We start from the raw sequence: 19,053 nt of genomic DNA on the forward strand, positions 1-19,053 counted from the left end.
CCCATAAACCTTTGTTCTCCTTTATTAGGCTACATATGTTGTTTAACAGCAAGGTCGGGACCTGCGAGCCACTTTTTTCTTTTAGATGCATATCTTCTACGTTTCTCGATATTTTTCTCTAAAAATTGGTTTTGCAATGCCTTGTAGTGCTACCTACTCTACAGCAAAAGCACAAGTTATTATTTCAGCGAATGTTTAATTTACGCTCAAAAACATAAACACGCGCCAAGCGTCTCATCAGTCATCGCACCCCACATGTGGGGAGCGATAAGCCACAATTGTAATAAGCCAAAAAATGTAGTATTTTAGTAAAGAAATCACTTCACCATATCAAAAATACAATTCTAAAACATAGTTGTATTATTTATGTGTCAAATCAATTTTCTAGTCAGCTTCCAAGCTTTAAATTTTGAAATAAGCGATGGAGAATTTTCAAATGATTGCTTGGGATGAGTTGTCAGAATTTTCATGTGAAATAGCATAATTAATAGTTGCAAACGAAACAAAAGTCAGAATTGTGATATATCCTAAAGGAAAGGTGTGAAAAGCAAAAAAATGATGTCATATGACACTTTAACATCTACTATCACAAGCACTTGTCATGGCTTGCAGGTCCCAACACAAGGTGACTCAAGGCTCCCTACCTGATTTTTCAGAAATGAAACAACAGCTGAAAAAAAACTAACATTGCTATCTAAAAAACTTTCAGCTTAATCTCATCATAAATACATCACCTACCATTACAAAAAAGTTCATGAACATTTCTTGCATAACAAACGAGTTATTTTAAAACACCTTCAGTCAAAAAAATTTACTTTTTTAACACAAAACCTATAAATCTTCATTGCACCTTCATTTTTAGTACAATTTTGACCAAAGGCTTGTGGGAAAGTTATCCAAGCATAAAAAATATAATCACGTCAAAAAATGCAAAAAGAATACTTTATATTAAAACACAGGGGGGTGGATTATGGCTCCCACCATGATCATGGGTCCCGACCTTTCCCTATCTAGGCCTACACCATCAATTCACTACGATTCGAACACCTACCGGTACACCTAAATAGGTAACATAATTTACTTTTTCCTAAAGCCCACATATTCTCTCTCAAGAATAAGCTAAACAACATTTTTAGAGGAAAACTGCGACTTCATTTCACTCGTTTTCAGGAGTTGTACCGTTACCACCGAGACAACCATTAGCCTACCACCTAGTCCAAGGTTATACAAATATTTGATGAAAAATCAACAATAGAATTGCAAACATTTGATAAAGCCATGATTACAATCCATCATTGACAATATAGTCAACAATAGAATGGCAAACATTTGATAAAATCATGATTACAATCCATCATTGACAACAAATAAAGATTGCAAAGCACATAATAATGTAAGCGCTAACGCTGAACAGTGTTTTCACAACAAAGTGTTGCTTTGATATATTGCCTTGTTGCCGGTTTGAATCTTTATCTTCGGCTTTCTCGCTCTGAGGATGGAGATTCAAATCAACAACATTACTGTTAGAGCTAAATCTTTTTTATTCATTACAGTGCCTGCCTTTGCACACACTGTCTGTATGCGAATGTGTAGTTAAGGCCTATGAGGTGGTGGCTGACTAGATGACCGCTTATGGTCTTTCGCTTTCCCATATTCTAACCGACACCCAGGGGCGTGCGTTAACCTCCCTCTGCTGATGACATGCCAACTCATTTTAGTCTTTTTAATGATTTTTGGCTGTTTAAAAATAAAAAGCTGCTACAGAAGCTCGATATTCAATAACTTAAATCATGCAAGGCCGTATTTCTGCTTCCCAAATCCCTGGTTGGGAGCCCACCTCCGCCTAGGGGCCCACTCATATTTAGTTTGTGCAGCGTTTTTCGGCTTGTATACTATTAGAGACGGTGGGACACCTCAGAGTAACGATGTATTAGAGTTGGATAGGAAACTATGTATACATTCCGCATGTTTTATACGTAAATAAAGCGTCTTGCATTTGTGGTTCATGAGACATTTGTGGTTCAGGAGGTTGGCGACATTTGACCCCTGCACAAAAACGAGGGGGCTTGAGCTACCCCTAAACATGAATATTTTTTAACATTATTTTGATGTGATATTGTTTTCCAAAATGGAACACTTTAAACACCTGGCACCAATAAAATGGGTTTTTAAGGACCACCATAACGTACATAATTATAATCAATTGTTTGAATGTTTTTTTCAAACAATAATAAATTGTTCAATAGCAATAATTTATACAGTTATTGTAAATCAAATAAAAGAAAAAGCGTCTTCCTAAAAATCCTATCAACATAGCCAGTTATAAGGTGATGCGAGTGCGTTTCAAAAGAAGTAGGCAGGCTATTTAATTTTCAAGGAAATGGTTTTCCACTAATATTCAACTCAACAAGAACATGTATCTTTAAATTGGGATAGTATTTGATTTTATTACACGAGTACAGCAAAACAATATGGCAAATGGAACAAAATTGCACATAAATCCCTGAATATAATCAGCAAAACTACAATATCTGATGATGATACTTTGATTTAAACGATGTTGACTTACAAAATGTTGAAAATAGCAAGCTATTAAGCGTACTTTCGGCAACGTGTTTCGTTATGCTAGGTTTGAATCAATGTTATGGTAGCAATGACAAATTTCTGTATTGAATATGAAAATGTAAAAACAATCGAAATGAGTGTGAAAAATTAACAGATTTTATTGACATACCTTGAAATAACCTGAATTAAACCAATGGAGGGGTTCAAACATGGCTCAAGATTCGTTTCAACAAAATACATTTCTAAAACATGTTAAGATAGCTCAGACGAATAACAAACGCTTTTGAAAAAAGAATCACGTGGAAATCAGGAAGCGCTGGCTGAATTCTCGGTGTGTGCGCTTGCATTTCAAGGACAGCTGGTAGATAAACCGATTTATGGATCACACAGTTTCTAACCACAAGACTTCACTCTATGCAAGCATCAACATCGGTTACGTCAATGATTCAAAGCATCCACAAGCATACGAAACTGCCAAGATTTTTTTTAATCTGCAAACATCCCTCAATCAATGTAGATCAAAGAAATGTAGTGATACAAAGCGTGATGTAGACGAACAGCACGAATACAATCTATGTTGAAAAACGATAAAGGAGTTGGAATTGGAAAGCAACACTTCCAGAGATGAAAATCTAATGTTCCACAGTTTTGATAAAATTTTTTGTTACTTTTGCAACTTCAATTTTAATGCGTCAGGCAGCAATGTCGATCAAACAGAACAAATAATTTTGCTTTTACGTCGGAGGATCATATCCCAGCAAGCAGAAACAGACGGATTGATCTAGCTGGGATGGTTTTGTTGAAATTGAATGATGATGATAAAGCGAATTTTGAAACAGACTGTGAGAAAATATCTTCACATATTTATTTAATGCGATTTGACAGCAATCAGCCACCAACGGTCAACAGTGGCGGAACCAGGCACTTGGGGGAGCATGTGCCCCTCTCAAATAATTTTGATCTTGATCATTATTGGGCCTAAAACTTCCCAAAAAGCGACAAACACAAAGTTGAACCTGCTAAAAATTTCTGGGTGGCAAGTCTCCCAGACCCATCTTCCAAACTTATTTCATTTTCTGACCTCAATGTTTGCATAGTCTATTTTATCTTACAAATTTGTTTCCTGAAATTCTGGTGTCCTACAACATCTTTTTGATAATCCGCTACTGACGGTCGATTACCAATATGCAAATACGCAACAGTTCAAACATGCACATAAGTAACAGCAGCTTATTAAAAAACTCACTTGGCAATGTTAAATTAAAATTTAATTCGTGGCGTTGATTTCAAACTTTATTTTTTTTCATGAGTTTTGAGCTGATCTGATTTTTAGTCGAGAAATCAAATGGCGCAAGAATTCATCTGCGATGTACTTACGATCCAACTGAAACAATTATTATTCGAGTGTGATGTTGCGAAGAGCGACATTTTCCGTTTAATCGTGTAGTAGCCTAACCGATAAACGTTCAAATAACCAGAAACATTTAGTTTGCTATATCATGATTGAACAAAGAAGATTATGAGCAAGACAAGAAGTGTTGCTGATGCAGAAACTGTGTAATATGAGTATGCTGATAAAAGGCAGATAACTGCATAACCTAACCAGCTTGTCAGATCTGCCATGCAACGTTTGCGAAAAATCTGTGTATGTAATGGCAGCCTTACTGCCAGAGCTTAAAAACACAAAATGTAGGCTTATATAATTTGCAATACGATAAACTATATAGAGCAAGTAAAACAAAAAGTGTGATTGCTACTTTTTAAATGTAATTTGACGCAACGTGCAATGACAACAGCTCCCGGTTACGTCACAAAAAAAAGAAGAAATAACTCAAGTGAAAGACAATTTAATCTCAACACAAAATGCTGTCTACTGCACAGATTGGCTCTGATCATCGCCAACAAAGTCAAAACATCGCAACGATTTTGAATTGTACAGTAAAGAACTTAAACCTCTAAAAAAGTCTGTTAGAGGGCTTTCGTTCTACAAAATCATTTAAAACCCTTTCAAGATGTTTCACAACCAGGCAGTGGAAACAAGTCGTAGAATCAGTCCTGTTTTACATTTATTCAACATGTGCAGACGTTGTATCAATGTAAAACAGAAGTAATTTTCCGCCTGAAAAAGGAGTTACTTTTTCGGAAACTACGAGTTGCAAAAACACAACGAAAAAAAGTATAAACAGAAAATGAGTAATTACATCAACTCTTACACTACACACAACATTGAACTTCTTCAGACACATCCAATTATAAACAATCTCAATACAAATAAGACAGCTGGCACAACAGAAAAAGCAGGCTTTGTAAGAAGTTTGCTTCGAGCCGTTTGAACTTTTCACTTTCTATTAAAAATTTGAAACTAAACTTCCATTCATCAAACTTCCAATTACCCAAGAAGAAATTGGCCGACTCCCAGTCAGCATTTTGATTCTTTTTACATTAATCCAACGTCCGTAGATGTTGAATCAGTGTAAAAAAGAACTGGATTGTCAAGGAGAAGTTGTTTCACAATCTATCAAAAGTCCACGTACCAAGTCATAACTAAATTAGTGCGCAAGTGGCAAACATAATTCACAAGTGATTGAATAACTCCTAGATTCGAATCTGGTCACTCCAAGATTAAGGAAACGATTTGAAAAATATTTGTTTCTCGCCCGACTTTTTTTAAACAAAAAAATGCTAATGAAGGTCAGAAATTTCAGAAGATCAAAGAATAATTATTGATATAACGAGATAAAACACAATACATGACAACAAGATGGGTTGGTCAAACAAAGCAAGTATGCAGTAAACTGTACTTGGTATTTCCGTACAGCTGATCGTTGTTTTGGGGGATTTGAAGTGATGTTGAAGAATTCCTCAAGTTGGAAGCTAGTTTCCAACTATCGACATTGAAGAGCCAGCATTAAGCCCAAACCTGAACAATCAAATTCCAAACTGAGCAAGAGCAATTTATTTTCAATAAAAAGAATAATCGCTGAGATACTACAGACCACAGTCACTTTTTATCGTTGTAATTGTGCAGCTTTTTGTGACTAATACCGAAGTAAACACAGTCAACTATTACAGGACTTATAAAACTGTTACACAGAAAAAAAAGTAATTATTTATTTAACTGTTTTGGTTCAGTTCACAAGTTATTGAGTAAAGTTGAACACAACGCAATTCAACACTGACTATAACTGAGTTTCAGCATTTTGATCCAGAATCAAGTAAATTTAATCAATAATTTCCAACATAAAAGCGTAACTAATAACTATGCTTACTTACCCGCAGGGTGGTGTCCCAGCTCCCGGTGCAGAAGGCGGTTCCATCGGGAGACATTCTCAAACAGCTGGCCCTGTTTTCGTGGCCGAACAAGGCCCCAAGTTTCTCCCCTTTAATTGTGTCCCAAGCATGCACAAGGTAGTCGTTGTAGGCTCCAAATATTAGGCGTCCTGTGTGGTCAAATTGAAGCATTTTAAACCATTATTTTTGTTCCGCATTCACATTTCCTCAGGCCAATTAGATAATTTTATTGTTAAATGTCCAATCTTTTTATGGGCTACAAAAATTTAGTTGCATTGTGATAATTCAATAAAAATTTGCGCCTGAAATGAGTACACTTGTGGATTTCATTCGGGATTGAAAAAAATCGATTTTAACTTTATCGATGAAAATGAGCATTCTATTAATTCAAAATCAGTTAAAAATTGAGTTAAAACTTTTGAAGTAACATCATCATCAACTAAGCGATACAAATTTCTTACAGTATCCCCGATAGCATCTAGCTAGCTGGGAGCCGCTTCGTTCAGCATGCTTACCACTGACTGAAAAATCCACGGAATTCACGCCGAACAAAACGCTTTCTTTGCTGTAACAAGCCACCTCTCTATCCGCCCGAAGATCGTACATTCGAATCTTGTGATAAAGAAATAAAATTAGATTCGCAGTTAAATCTACTTCACACAAGACTTAGGAAAAACATGTGAACGATTCCAAAATAATAAGCGATTGAGAAATACTTTAGTATTAAAAATCTCTCCAAAAATTTCAAATTCTCTGGGTAAATGATATGACGTTTGGAAGCAGTAAACACATTAAACTTTGGTGTTAACATTCCTGTGTCCACTTGTCCAGCTAGTTAAGAAAACAATTAACGAAAAAATGCGTTACCACAACTTACTGTGGCATCATCGGAGCCAGTGGCAAACGCCTCACCGGTTGGGAACCACCTAAAACAAAAAAAGTTTTAGTATCATCTTGACCGCAATGAAAACCTCGAGGTATGTTCGTTCTCTGCTTCGCGGTAGGTAAGTCGATCGACTTACAAGCGTTCAGTCATGGTTCAACCTATCGCTGCCTAGTACACAAAGCCATAGAGAAACAACAACAACTCCTCTCAGCCAGTCAATCACCTGACGCTGTTGATGTCTGAATCATGAGTTGCGAAGGAATGGACGCACTTTGTTATTCGCATGTCCCAGACACAAGCGGTCTTGTCACAACCCTGCAACAAACATATTTCAAGTTATGAACTGGATTAGATGACAGAGTGTTTGCAGTAACAAGATAAGTAACAAGTACGCTGAATATCTTGGTAAAGCAGAAAATTACAAACAAATGGTTGATTTAAAATCGGTAGCTTTCCACCACAAAGCTTTCGCAACAAACGTTCTTCTTGCATATGAGGTGGTAGCAATCACGTTATTTCATCCAGGCGCTGCAGCCATTGGACTATATTGCTATCAAGCGCTGTAAGGTTGGCATTTCCATATTGAGGTCCGTAAATCGGGCAGTGACGAATGATGTATTGTGTGGTTCAATGTCCAGAAACTGAGAGAGTTCGGTCAGTAAAAGGCAAACAACATTGGCGACTGCAAATTACGAAGAAAGTCCCCACTGGTTAATAGGGTGGTCCAAAAAAAACTTTTTTTGTAAATGTTAATGTCTCACCCTAAAATATTGTTACCATTGATGAGAAAATGATATATGTGAATTTTCATAAAGATTGGTTGATATTTAGGGGTTGCTACCGGGGTTCAAAGTTTTGTCGTTTGCCCCCATTTTAACGTTTTAAGAGGATGTGATACAGATATGATATGATACGGTACAGTAAAAAATATGGTACAGTGCCATGGCATATTGCAAAAAAAATACAGTTTAATAATTACTCTATATAGTCTGTTTATAAACTCATGTACGTCTGTATTACGAATTATACTAACTGGTCTACATATATATACAAAATGTGCGACTTTGTATACTTGTGTTTAAAGTTCAGAGACTAAATTTGACAATCAATAACAGCTTTAGAAGACAGTAAATAAACTACATGTACAAATGTACATGATGTAAACTAATATACATAGTACATACATAGTTATTACCCTCTAAACCAGGGGTTCTCAACCGTGGCCTTCGGCCCCCCAAGGGGACCACAGAGCGTTCTCAGGGGAGCCACGATAAAAAGCTTCATTAATAAATTATAACATGTATTGATGAATTATAACAGAATTGTGACACAAAAAACACTCATGTAGGTGTTAGTATCGTAAAGCTAGCCAAAAGCATGTTTTTTCATCATATGTTCTATCTCACTGCATGTTGCATCATCTTTTGTGATTGTAACGTAACAATTAAGGATACGCTTGATTTACTAGCGTAGTCTATTACGAAAAAGAAAGCATTAAATCATTTAATCATTCGTTAACTGTTTTTATTGATTTCGTTTCATTGTTCTTTAAACAAATACATTTTTATTTTGCTCAAGGGGGCCATGGTCTTTTAGAGCCACAGTCTGGGGGGCCATGACTCAGAAAAGGTTGAGAACCACTGTCTAAACCCTTGACAGCCTGTTTCACCCTAAAAGGGTAATCATCAGAAAGTCCTCCTTTTAGGTTAAAACAGGCTGTCAAGGGTTTAGAGCAGTGGTTCCCAACCTTTTTGACCTTGCGGCACCCTATCGAAGAGATAAATAGTTTGCGGCATCCTGGCAAAACTGGGTCAATTTTATGAGATTTCTGTATTTCAAGTAACTGTATGAAATAGCACAGAATGAGTTGTACAGTATAGCGCGCATAAATAAATGTATTTATTCAAAATTTAGTGTGAAATTTGGGCTTGACTTCTTGCACAAGTCCCTTAATATCTCGAGGCACATTCGACAAAGCCACCCACATTTCTTCCTCGACTATAAGCAGTCGTTCTCGTTTTTTTAGTTTTAATGTTCGTTTGTATGGAAAATCCACTAATTTGGAGACCCAATTGTAATCGCAAAGCAATTCACAAAATATATTCATATAAGTATAAAGCAGTGCTCCGCAACCGGTGTGCCGCGGGATAACTATCATCAGAACATACTTTTTGAAAAGAAAGGAGTTTTTATGTTTTAAAAATTCTCGCTTTACCACTGCAAGACAACTCAAACTCTAGCTAGACTTCCCACAGTGCATTTATGATTTTTTTGCCTCACATTGAAGTTTTCGCAATGGGAAGGCTGCCCTAGTTTTAAAAAAGGCTGGTTAACGTGGTAGTGCGTTTTTAGAAGTCAGGCTAGGTCATTTTGAATTGTCAGTTAGCAGTGTTTAATGAAAAATTTCGTAATATTGAAAGCACAGCTATTAAGTGTAGTAGCCAACGTTTTGTCAATGGCGAGTCCATAACAAACGAGTAGCCTAATTATTTTGCAAAGAACTTCCAGCCAGGAACGAACGACTGGCCAGGAAATTTTTAGAGTGACCAACGAGTTTTTCATAACCCATGGTATCCATTGGAATAACTGCATCAACGTTTGCACAGATGGTGCTTCAGCAATGGTGGGCGAAGGAAGAAGTTTAGCTGCATGGGTAAAACGTCAAAATCCAGCCATTCAACTTATGTATTGCTGCTTACACAGGGAAGCCTTGATGATCAAACATTTTACAAGGGAGCTGACAGAAACAATGAATGACTGTATCCAAATTGTTAACTTTATTAAAGCAAGAAACAAGCGCAAATATCTCATTAAAAAGATGATAGTTATTTTTTACATTTTGAAAATGTGTCGGCCGAATTGTGCCGCAAAATTTTAAAGAGTTTTTAAGTGTGCCGTGAGTAAATAAAGGTTGCGGAGCACTGGTATAAAGAATAAATCAATTATAACTTAGCCTTTTCTCGATTAGCTATGTAGGCTATCGTGTTTGTATGCGCAGGTATGGTATCCCCCATGCAAAAGTTTCTATTTTATAGTGGTTCGCAAACAATCGTGCAATTTTATAATCGTGCTGGGTCACACAATCCGATAATCCATCACTGCAATTTGACTTTGTGCGCCGTGAAACGCAAAATAAAATCATGAAACCTGGCAATAATGATGCGTTTCAAACGTTTTTATGGAAAAAACAGCAACGATTCAAAATCTCTTTCACGCTGTTATTCCTGGGCGAGAAAACAAAGGCTTATTGTGGATTAGAGTTAAAATAAATAAATAAATTCCACACTTAACGGGTTAAAGTTAAAATATCTCGCGGCACCCTTGAGCATTGCAATTGGCACCCCGGTTGGGACATTGCCGAGCGTGGAGTGGCGTTGATCACGGAATACAACACATTACACACATGTGACGAAGAACAAAAACAGTATCTTTTGCGTGTCGTCGCCGATCACCGTCAGCGATATCCAGACTGCAGTAGAAAGACCCTCGCGCAATAATTCCTGTATGTAGTTTATTTGTTGTATTCTAAAGCTGTTAATGAATGTCCAATTTAGTCTCTGAATTTTAAACACAAGTATACAAAGTCGCAGCGGTGACGCGCTCGCTTTCCAATTATGCAATCCTGGTTTGACTCCCGGCTTATACTGGTTGTTGACAAACACCGCCCACGCCCACCTCTACCCAGGGTATAATATATTGGGTGGGCGTAGTTGCTGAAGTAAAGGCGGCCGAGAGAAAGGAACTGGCCACCCTACTCTCGTTAGTGCCGAAGGCTTAGTATAATGAGAACTTCATCCCTCGATGCTTGTATTCAAGTATGGGACTCACCTTTACCTTATACAAAGTCGCACATTTCGTACATGTACACCAGTTAGTATAATTCGTAATACAGACACATGAGTTTATAAACAGACCATAGAGTAATTATTAAACTGTATTTTTATTGCAATATACAATGGCACTGTACCGTATTTTTTACTGTACCGTATCATATCATATCCTCTCGAAACGTTAAAATGGGGGCAAACGACAAAACTTTGAACCCCGGTAGCAACCCCTAAATATCAACCAATCTTTATGAAAATTCACATATATCATTTTCTCATCAATGGTAACAATATTTTAGGGTGAGACATTAACATTTACAAAAAAAGTTTTTTTTGGACCACCCTACTGGTTAACCCTAAAATAAACTATTCTTCACATGTTGGTGTTTTAAGCATTGAATGGAAAAACAACATGTCGCTCTATCTTCTATGTCACTTACCTACTCTCACTAACGTTAGCAGAAACCTCGACAAATGTATGTACAGAAGTAAAAGTTTCAGGCATCGGTCATAAACGGTCGAATGCCAAAAGCAAAAGTTAACAAAATTACGTTTTTCCAAGACATGATACTTGATAAATTTTTTTGAGATATGCTTTCAAGATATTAAACTATGGTTTTGAGCTTGACATTATTTTTAACACACGTAACAAAATAACTTGACTGACCCCAGAGACGAAGAGATTTCCAGATTCGTTGGGATTTATTGCAGCATCCATGACATCCAGTTGGTGTCCATGAAAGCTCTGGAGCAAAGAGCTGGATTCCACATCCCATAAGACACACGTGCTATCTCCCGATGCAGTTAATATCTTTAAAAAAAAACATAATTTTAAATGTAAACTGTTTACACCTTGAATTTTATTTTAAAATTTCTTTCTACTGGTCAATGTGTGACATACCGGTACTAAGCACCCTTACTGCGTAAAAATTACATTTTCTGACAAAAACCTATGTTTTAGGGGCATGTTGAAAAAAAAATTATATGCCTAATTAGCCGCATCCTGGTAAACTGCACCCATGGTTAACGCTGGACAGTAGAAATTATATTTTTCCATTGTCACGACACATACATTAAATAACCAAAAATACAGTGGGACAACGACAGGCTGAGCAACGTGCATCTGCTGTGACGGACACTGCAAGTAAAAAGATTACATTTCGTTCACTTCAATAAAACGGTTCCGTCACACTGGGTAAAATTAGTAACAGTTTAAGATTTGGAAGTTCACCTGGTGATCTGAGTGCGTGAAAGTGCATGCCGAAATATAGCTGGTATGCATCGCAACAACTTTCCGTTGTTGCATTGCAGTCGAGCAGGTCAAGTCGGATGAACTTGAGCTCTTCTGCTTTGTGATCCATGAACTGCTCAACGGTTGGGAAGAGCAGGAAGGAGGGTTTACAGGAAACACTGAACATTTGTTGTCCAAGCCACTAATGAAATCAAAAATGAAAATTAGTCATGCAGCTGCAATGTTCTAGAATTGAGAGAGTTATCCAAGTGAAGGGCGGCCACACTGAAAATAAATAAATTTATTCCTAGTATTGTAAGCTCTCATTGTGATACTTTTTGATAAAAATTTTATTTATTTTCCATTAGCAATCGTTTTTAAGTTGGTCCAAGGGCTTTCTGTTCACCCTGTAATCCAAACTTGCAAGGCGAATCCCACATTGAAAGAAAACTTTTGAGTATTATATTTAAAGATTTGTTGAACCATAGAGAAATAAAATATAGTAACTTTAGCAGGTTTAGCATTACTTGTGTGAAATAAAGTATGCTAAACCCGCTAAAGTTACTATGTTTTATATCTCTATGGTTCAACAAAGCAAACTCTCTACCAAAGCTTTATTTAAAGATTTGTGACATGAATATGTAGTTTTTAAAGTCAGGTTAACTAGTGAGCTCTATAAGCGGAAGCCTTCAGTTTCGAATAGATACAAAGTTCCCCATTTGAAGTGAAATGACTCGATTATCTAAAGCCAACTGCCTCGTGGGCAGCGCTTCCACTTTGGTGGTAATTACCACAATTGTGGAATTTTCATCATGCTTGTGGTAAAAATGTGGTAATGAAAAATTTGTGGTAATTTAGTGGTAATATCGATTTTTGTGTGGAAATTATACATTTTTAAAATTTGACCTAAAATACTATCAATAAATAAGAGCATTTAAACTGTTGTCTTCCGAAATTGAACATATATGCAAAAAATTACTTATAATAGCATGCGACTAGCATGTTCCGCTGTTTTCGGTTTGATTTTGGAATGCGTCCTGACTTTTGACTGTGAACGTAGGGTGACCATGTGATCATATTCATAGTCAAGATGTCTTTCAGATTTCAGCTGCGGTGTCAAGTACAGTACTTTGCTTACTAATTTTGGACGTTTTAATAACTGTTAATAACCGGTACTGTTAATAAACTTAGTAGTTGTTTTAGACCTTATTTTACACTATATAGTGTAAATATAGCCAAATAATAGTGTTGCTAGACAAAAAATTCTGTCCTTATTTGAGAAAAGTTTAAAGCTGTTGAAAATAAAAACTTTCATTTTGGAATTTTTTTTAGTTCTTGGTAAAGATCAAAACCCTAACCTTATTCCTAAGTTGAACCCTTACCTTAACCCTTCCTAACTTTAATCCTAACTATGGTAACACCTGATTGCATAGGCGCGTAACCCGTGGGGGCGTGGGGGCCAGGCCCCCACACATATTTATGCGTGGGAGCAACTTTTTATGCTGTATTGATACATAAAACAATAAATGAACTAGCGATCGGCAGCAGGAAAACATTTTTAAATGCAAACCGCAACAGCTTCGCGATAAATAATCATTAGAACGAGTAGCGATGCTACAATCCCACCCCAGACAAAAAAAAAAATCTGTCATTTTTACATTGATTTAACGTCTGCAGACGTTGAATTAATGTAAAAATGACTGATTTTGCTGCCTGAGACATAGCAAAAATCTACCATTTTGCGTCGATTCAATGCACCCAAAAACAACATAATTTGCTACGTTGACGCAGCGTGCGTTTAGCTTAATGCGCTTGCAAGCAGACTCGATGTCGCTTTCGAAAGTCGAAACCTCTGCAGAGAATCGTCGCGGCAGTGAATCGCTTGCTGTGAAAACGAACTTGAAGTCTCGGCCCGAGGTAACCACCAACCAACGCAACAAGGGCTGGTACAAACCGCATTGCGCACACGCGGCAGCGTAATCAACGCAATAACGGACTCGCGCAAACTGCATGGCGCACACACGCCCGTTGCCATAGAAACCCGATCAAAGGCGGGGAATATGCGCATCTTTTGTTTCATCTGCAACACGAAAACGGGCGTATTACAGCGAATTGAAACTTGAAAGCTGGTCAGCGATAAGTTGCGATATTGTAGTGAAAAGGGAGCAATGTCAAGTCTAAAACTTAATCAAACGTCTCTCCGTAATTATTTTTCAAGGGCTGTTTACGGATGTCAGCAACTTTTAAATTTATTCAAGGTGACGTGCTGTTGAATTGATGTAAACATGAATGATTTTGCTTTCAACAGGTATATTTTCAAACATATGATCAAGTTAGTATTTTCATTCCATTTACAGACAATACCTTTTAGTAAACCTTTTCGTCTCTTGTTTCATGCTAATAAATCTAGTTCGTTGCTAAACTTTGTGTTGTGCTTAGCTTAAAGAATCGCAGTCCATCAACCGCTAGCCAACGCAGACGCATAGCATGTGTTTTGGTCGAGTTTTGTTTATAATAATTAACGATAGATCGAACGTAGCGATAACTCCGAGTGTGGCAATAAAAGCAATCCTAGTGTGACGACATAATTACGTCATCCATCTGCGTGACATTTCGCTGAATTTACGTTGCTGCTGATGAAACACGCTTTCGCCCCCACGGCCAAAAAAATAGTTAGGCGCCTATGCCTGATTGTAACCATGGCAACAAGTGGGTAAAAAAAGCCACTTTGTTAATGTAAAAGTAAGTCGAAATACAGTTAAAATCGGGAAGAAATTCACAGTAAAAAATGTGGTAATCTGAGGACAAATGTGGTAATACAAGTGGTAATCTAGCTTTGTAAAAGTGGAAGCACTGTCGTGGGGTTATAGAAAGAGGTTAAGGATTGAATGCATTAACCGCGGATGATTTAAGCAGCTGACTGAGTCAATTTTTTGATAAGTTGATCGAAAATTGATTCGCACGATCTATGGATCAGTAATCGGAGATTCTAACCAGCCGATTGTGGTTGGAGGGTGAGAAACAAATTTAGCCAGCTGATAAAAATGTTTCACTAGCCGCTTTTCTTAATGTGTGGATAATCTGCTGCTGGTGTATCTAATGAATGACCTGAATGACCACAACGGAGCTTATTTCCAATAACTTGTCCATCAACATTTGTTTACGAGATTCCTTAGCTTTTCAATGAATTTAGCCAAATTTTCATGAAATATTCATAATAAAACCGGTCATCGCTCTCACGATCTGGTGGTAATCCAACTTGCAGTTAAAGAACAAAAACAGTGGTTATGGAATACTGTGAAACAAAGGCTAGTGGAAAAAATATTATTAGTTGATATGAGATTAATTAAACATCTCACCCGCAAGCAATAAAGGATCCAGATGGGGCATATGCACATGCGTTCACCCATGTCGTGGGCAGAGACACTGGACTTTCCTGTCAAGCACAAACAATTGTTTTCAATAACACTTCAAAGATGTCTGAAGCTTTTGAAAGAGGTGCTTTAAAATTCACTAACACTGAATTTCAATATCTAGCAAACATTGGCATCTGGCTCTCAGTACAGATTGAGTGGCAAAATGACGGTAGTGCGGCTGGCACCGAGGCATGTTTGAACTACAAGCGAGGTCTAAAGGAAGTTAAATAGAGGTTATTTTAACCACAAATTTTGAAAGCTGGTGATATCATGAAACTAGCTCCCTATTTGTAGGCTACCTCACATATGAAGCACTGATACCTTGATTGGGTTATAGTCTTGCCAAGGCAGACAAACAGCTACAAGTAAACAAAAAAAATTGTTGTTTTCAGCAACAATTTTAAAACAAATATGATATATAGGCTAGCCTACTTAATAAGTAATCAGCAAAAACCAAAAGATATAAATAATCAAAAATCAAATATTAAATTGTTATGAAACGGTTAATTTCTACTCAAACTGTCAAGAAAATTGGAAACTTTATACTTATAGAGATGTTTCACAACATTTGGTTTACCTTTGTTGCATTGTAGGCATCAAATACAATAATTGTTCCATCCTAAATATACATTTGAGATCAATTATTGAAGAAAAATCATTTTGTCTACATTTTATGCAAATTATTATACATAATCTACGTTGACCTGGTATTATACGGTATCTAAACTTATTTAGCAAATAACGATCTGATAGCCTATACAAGTTAACAACATATGCTCAATATATATCAAATATAGTTGCTTCTTTTGAATCTTTCCCAAAATCACAAAGCATCAAAATAAACTTGCTGACAATAATTTGGAGAAAATTGTTTTAATAGTAAACCAGTGACAGTCACAATAAAGTAATTATAACTTGTAGATGCCATTGAATCAGCAAAAAAATGTTGCTTTGCTATTTGTATCTTGCTAATTGGCAATATTCCAATAAACGTGGTTTTCTGGTTTTTGTCACAATTGAAAATTAGAAAAATGTTTTTAGCAGAATACGTTTCACATGGTTGCACTCTTTTTGACTCACACTTAGTAAAATTTACTTTGTTGCTGCCAACTATTAACTAACTCAAATGAAACACAGTATCTTCAAAACAGAAATTGGTTGGTGCTAATAGGTTTCATGAAAAAAATGGTTTAGCACCTCAATATAGTCCCTGCTAAAGTGGCAATGCTCAAACACTGTGCACCATTCATGGGCCAATTAGTAGACAAGAAAAGCATTGCATTCTCAAAGCAAGTTTACCATCAATGTTATCACAATTTTTCAAATGCTGCTCCAAACATGCAACACAATGCTATTTTCAAAATGTATAATAATTGATAGAAAGAATTTTCAACATGGTTAACAACATTGTTAAATTTAATCAGGGACAACAAATCAGTCGTTTTTTACATTGATGTCTGCAGATGTTGAATCAATACAAAAAATGACTGATTTGCTGTCTAGAATATAGCCTAGTATATGTACAAATCATTTGAACCTGTGATGAGGTGACAATTTTACGTTTGTCCAATGACCAATCCAAATCCAAAACTTTACTGGTGTGTCCTTTTAATGTACGACGACAACGAATTTGCAGTTGTGGTACAGGATCAACTTTTTGTCCCTTGCTAAATACTTTGTACAATAAAAAAAGTATTAACAACCATTATGTAATAAGAACAAGTAAAAAAAGGAGGTTTGATTTTTTTTCACCATATCAATGCAAGTCTTGGAGGCAGATTTGGCGTACAAAGTTTATATAATTCAAAAATCAAAATTATACATAGCCTTACAGAATCACACTTCTGCAAGCAAAAAAAAATCTTTCACAGAACAACTTGTGCTTGATGCAAAAGAGACTTGATTGTAAGATTCAGATAAAATCTTATAACACACATAATTACAATTGGTATTACAGAATTTAATCACACAATTAAAAACAGGACAATTAAAAAAATCAGACACATTTCCTAAAACTTTTTTACGGTTCAATGCATAGTACACACTCAAAGAATCACAGATTATAGATTTTTAATTTGCACACTTTTATCACACACATTCCCATCCATACTGGTATCTTCTTCTTCAACAGAATGATCATGTTTGATCAGCTTTGATCTCCTTTATGAACTGCCTCCATTTTGTTCTGTCTTTTGTTTTTATTAGTGCTTCCAGCATGCTTTTTATTCCTGTAATTTGCTTGATATTGTCAAAATATTTCATTTTTTGTCGTCCTTGTGTTCGTTTGCCTTGCACCATACCAGTCAACATTGAATTTTCCAACGAGTTGCTTCTTGCTATGCAGTCTTCGAAATTAGCATATTGTTACTTTGGCAAAAACGTTGCCGAAGCCAAACGGCAAAAGTTGAAACTGCCTCAGCAATTGCTGTAAACATTTATTACGAAAAGATTGTACCAAAACATGTAAAACAAAAAGCGAAAAAATACTAGAGTGGTCTATCACGACCACATTGATAATTTTGGGTTGATTCAACGCTCGACTCAGTACAAATCAATTTAACTACCACAGTTTCTTCCCGGCAGCCAAATTGTCGCGCCCAGCAATCAAAGTAAACAATCCGTTAAAAGATCGTAAATTCATTAATTGATATCAAGTTTTTGCGTTCACTCAGGTTAGAACAATGCAAACCAGGCCCTGAAACATATTTGCAGTTGTGTTTTAATACACTGCTTCCCAAGTAGATAGGTCAACGCTCAAACTTTTGCAAAACTTTTGTCAGCAATATTTCTCGTCGGCGTGGGAAATTGCCTTGTTCGTGAAAAAAAATTGTGAATGGAAATAAAGAGAAAAAAGTATTTAGTACAAACGTGAATGGAGAAAAAAGTTTCAAATACCAACAGAGTGGAGAAACATTGGCTCGTGGAAGCCGGCGACCAAACATGGCCTACCGGCACAATAGTTTCGAAGGCCATTTAATGACTTCTCGACAGTCATGGCCACGATGGTTGCCAGGAGCTTAGAGGCCTGATGAACATTCTTTAGAAAATTCCACAGCATAGTCCAGTTCTGAATTGCATTCTATTAACTCTGCTCATGCTTTGTTGATAATTGGGAAACTCAGCTAGCTAAGGAAAAAGGTAATTTTGCGAGCTTCATGCTCGACTGACAAAGGAAACATAAAATCAAAAGCTATGGTTTGTTATGGAGTAAATATTGTCGATAGGTAGGTAGACAATTTATTCTTTATCCGAATCTTTATCTTTGGACTCAGAAAGTTTCTTTGACACACAAATCTTCACAAGTTTTATATGTTTATTGAGGCTTTGAGTTAATGACAATGCAGGGCCGGCTGCCGAGATTGACAAAGTGACGTCGGTTGATGTTGTTGCCCAGCAATTTTTTTCATCTACCGGTACTTCTTTTTATTCACTAGGCTATGTGCTGTGTCAGTAACTGGAAAACTTTTTTAAATTGCATTGCTTAAGCACATATCATGAGAATCAAGCTACAGGTAGTGCTGCTTGATTTCCAGTTCTTACCGTAATTTACAAAGTTTAAAGCTTAAGCAACTGAGTTATCACTCAGGGCAGACAATTGCTAAGTATCCTACTGTAGGTGTCAGATTTTAGCCCAAAATGTGTAACTTATTCACATCACATTGTCTACAAATAATACGTGCATAATATTTCACTTACAATCAGCATCATTCAAGTTTTTTCGTTCATCTTGCAATTTCTTTGTAAGCTGTACAACTTCTTCTCTTAATTTTTCTTGCTGGTTAGAACGAGAGGAAGTCCGTTCAGCAGCCATTAACTAACTGTAGCAGCAATGCTGAA

The 19,053-nt window shown here is 36.5% G+C and overlaps 1 protein-coding gene across 1 annotated transcript; it reads right to left on the minus strand.

Moving 5' to 3' along the window:
• Positions 1-2,427: 2,427 nt before the first annotated feature.
• On the minus strand, positions 2,428-19,053 carry LOC145771895 (guanine nucleotide-binding protein subunit beta-5a-like). The gene is made up of 11 exons (XM_082583647.1): positions 18,913-19,053; positions 16,754-16,890; positions 15,794-15,835; positions 15,160-15,236; positions 11,801-12,002; positions 11,237-11,380; positions 6,966-7,057; positions 6,734-6,782; positions 6,372-6,468; positions 5,839-6,005; positions 2,428-5,485 (listed from the first exon to the last, which is right to left on the minus strand). Exons 1-11 carry the CDS (start codon positions 19,025-19,027, stop codon positions 5,474-5,476), a joined length of 1,134 nt encoding a protein of 377 aa, XP_082439773.1. The 5' UTR covers positions 19,028-19,053; the 3' UTR covers positions 2,428-5,473.

This window comes from Aplidium turbinatum, chromosome 6, assembly GCF_918807975.1.
Source record: "Aplidium turbinatum chromosome 6, kaAplTurb1.1, whole genome shotgun sequence".
In the NCBI taxonomy this organism is placed as follows: domain Eukaryota; kingdom Metazoa; phylum Chordata; class Ascidiacea; order Aplousobranchia; family Polyclinidae; genus Aplidium; species Aplidium turbinatum.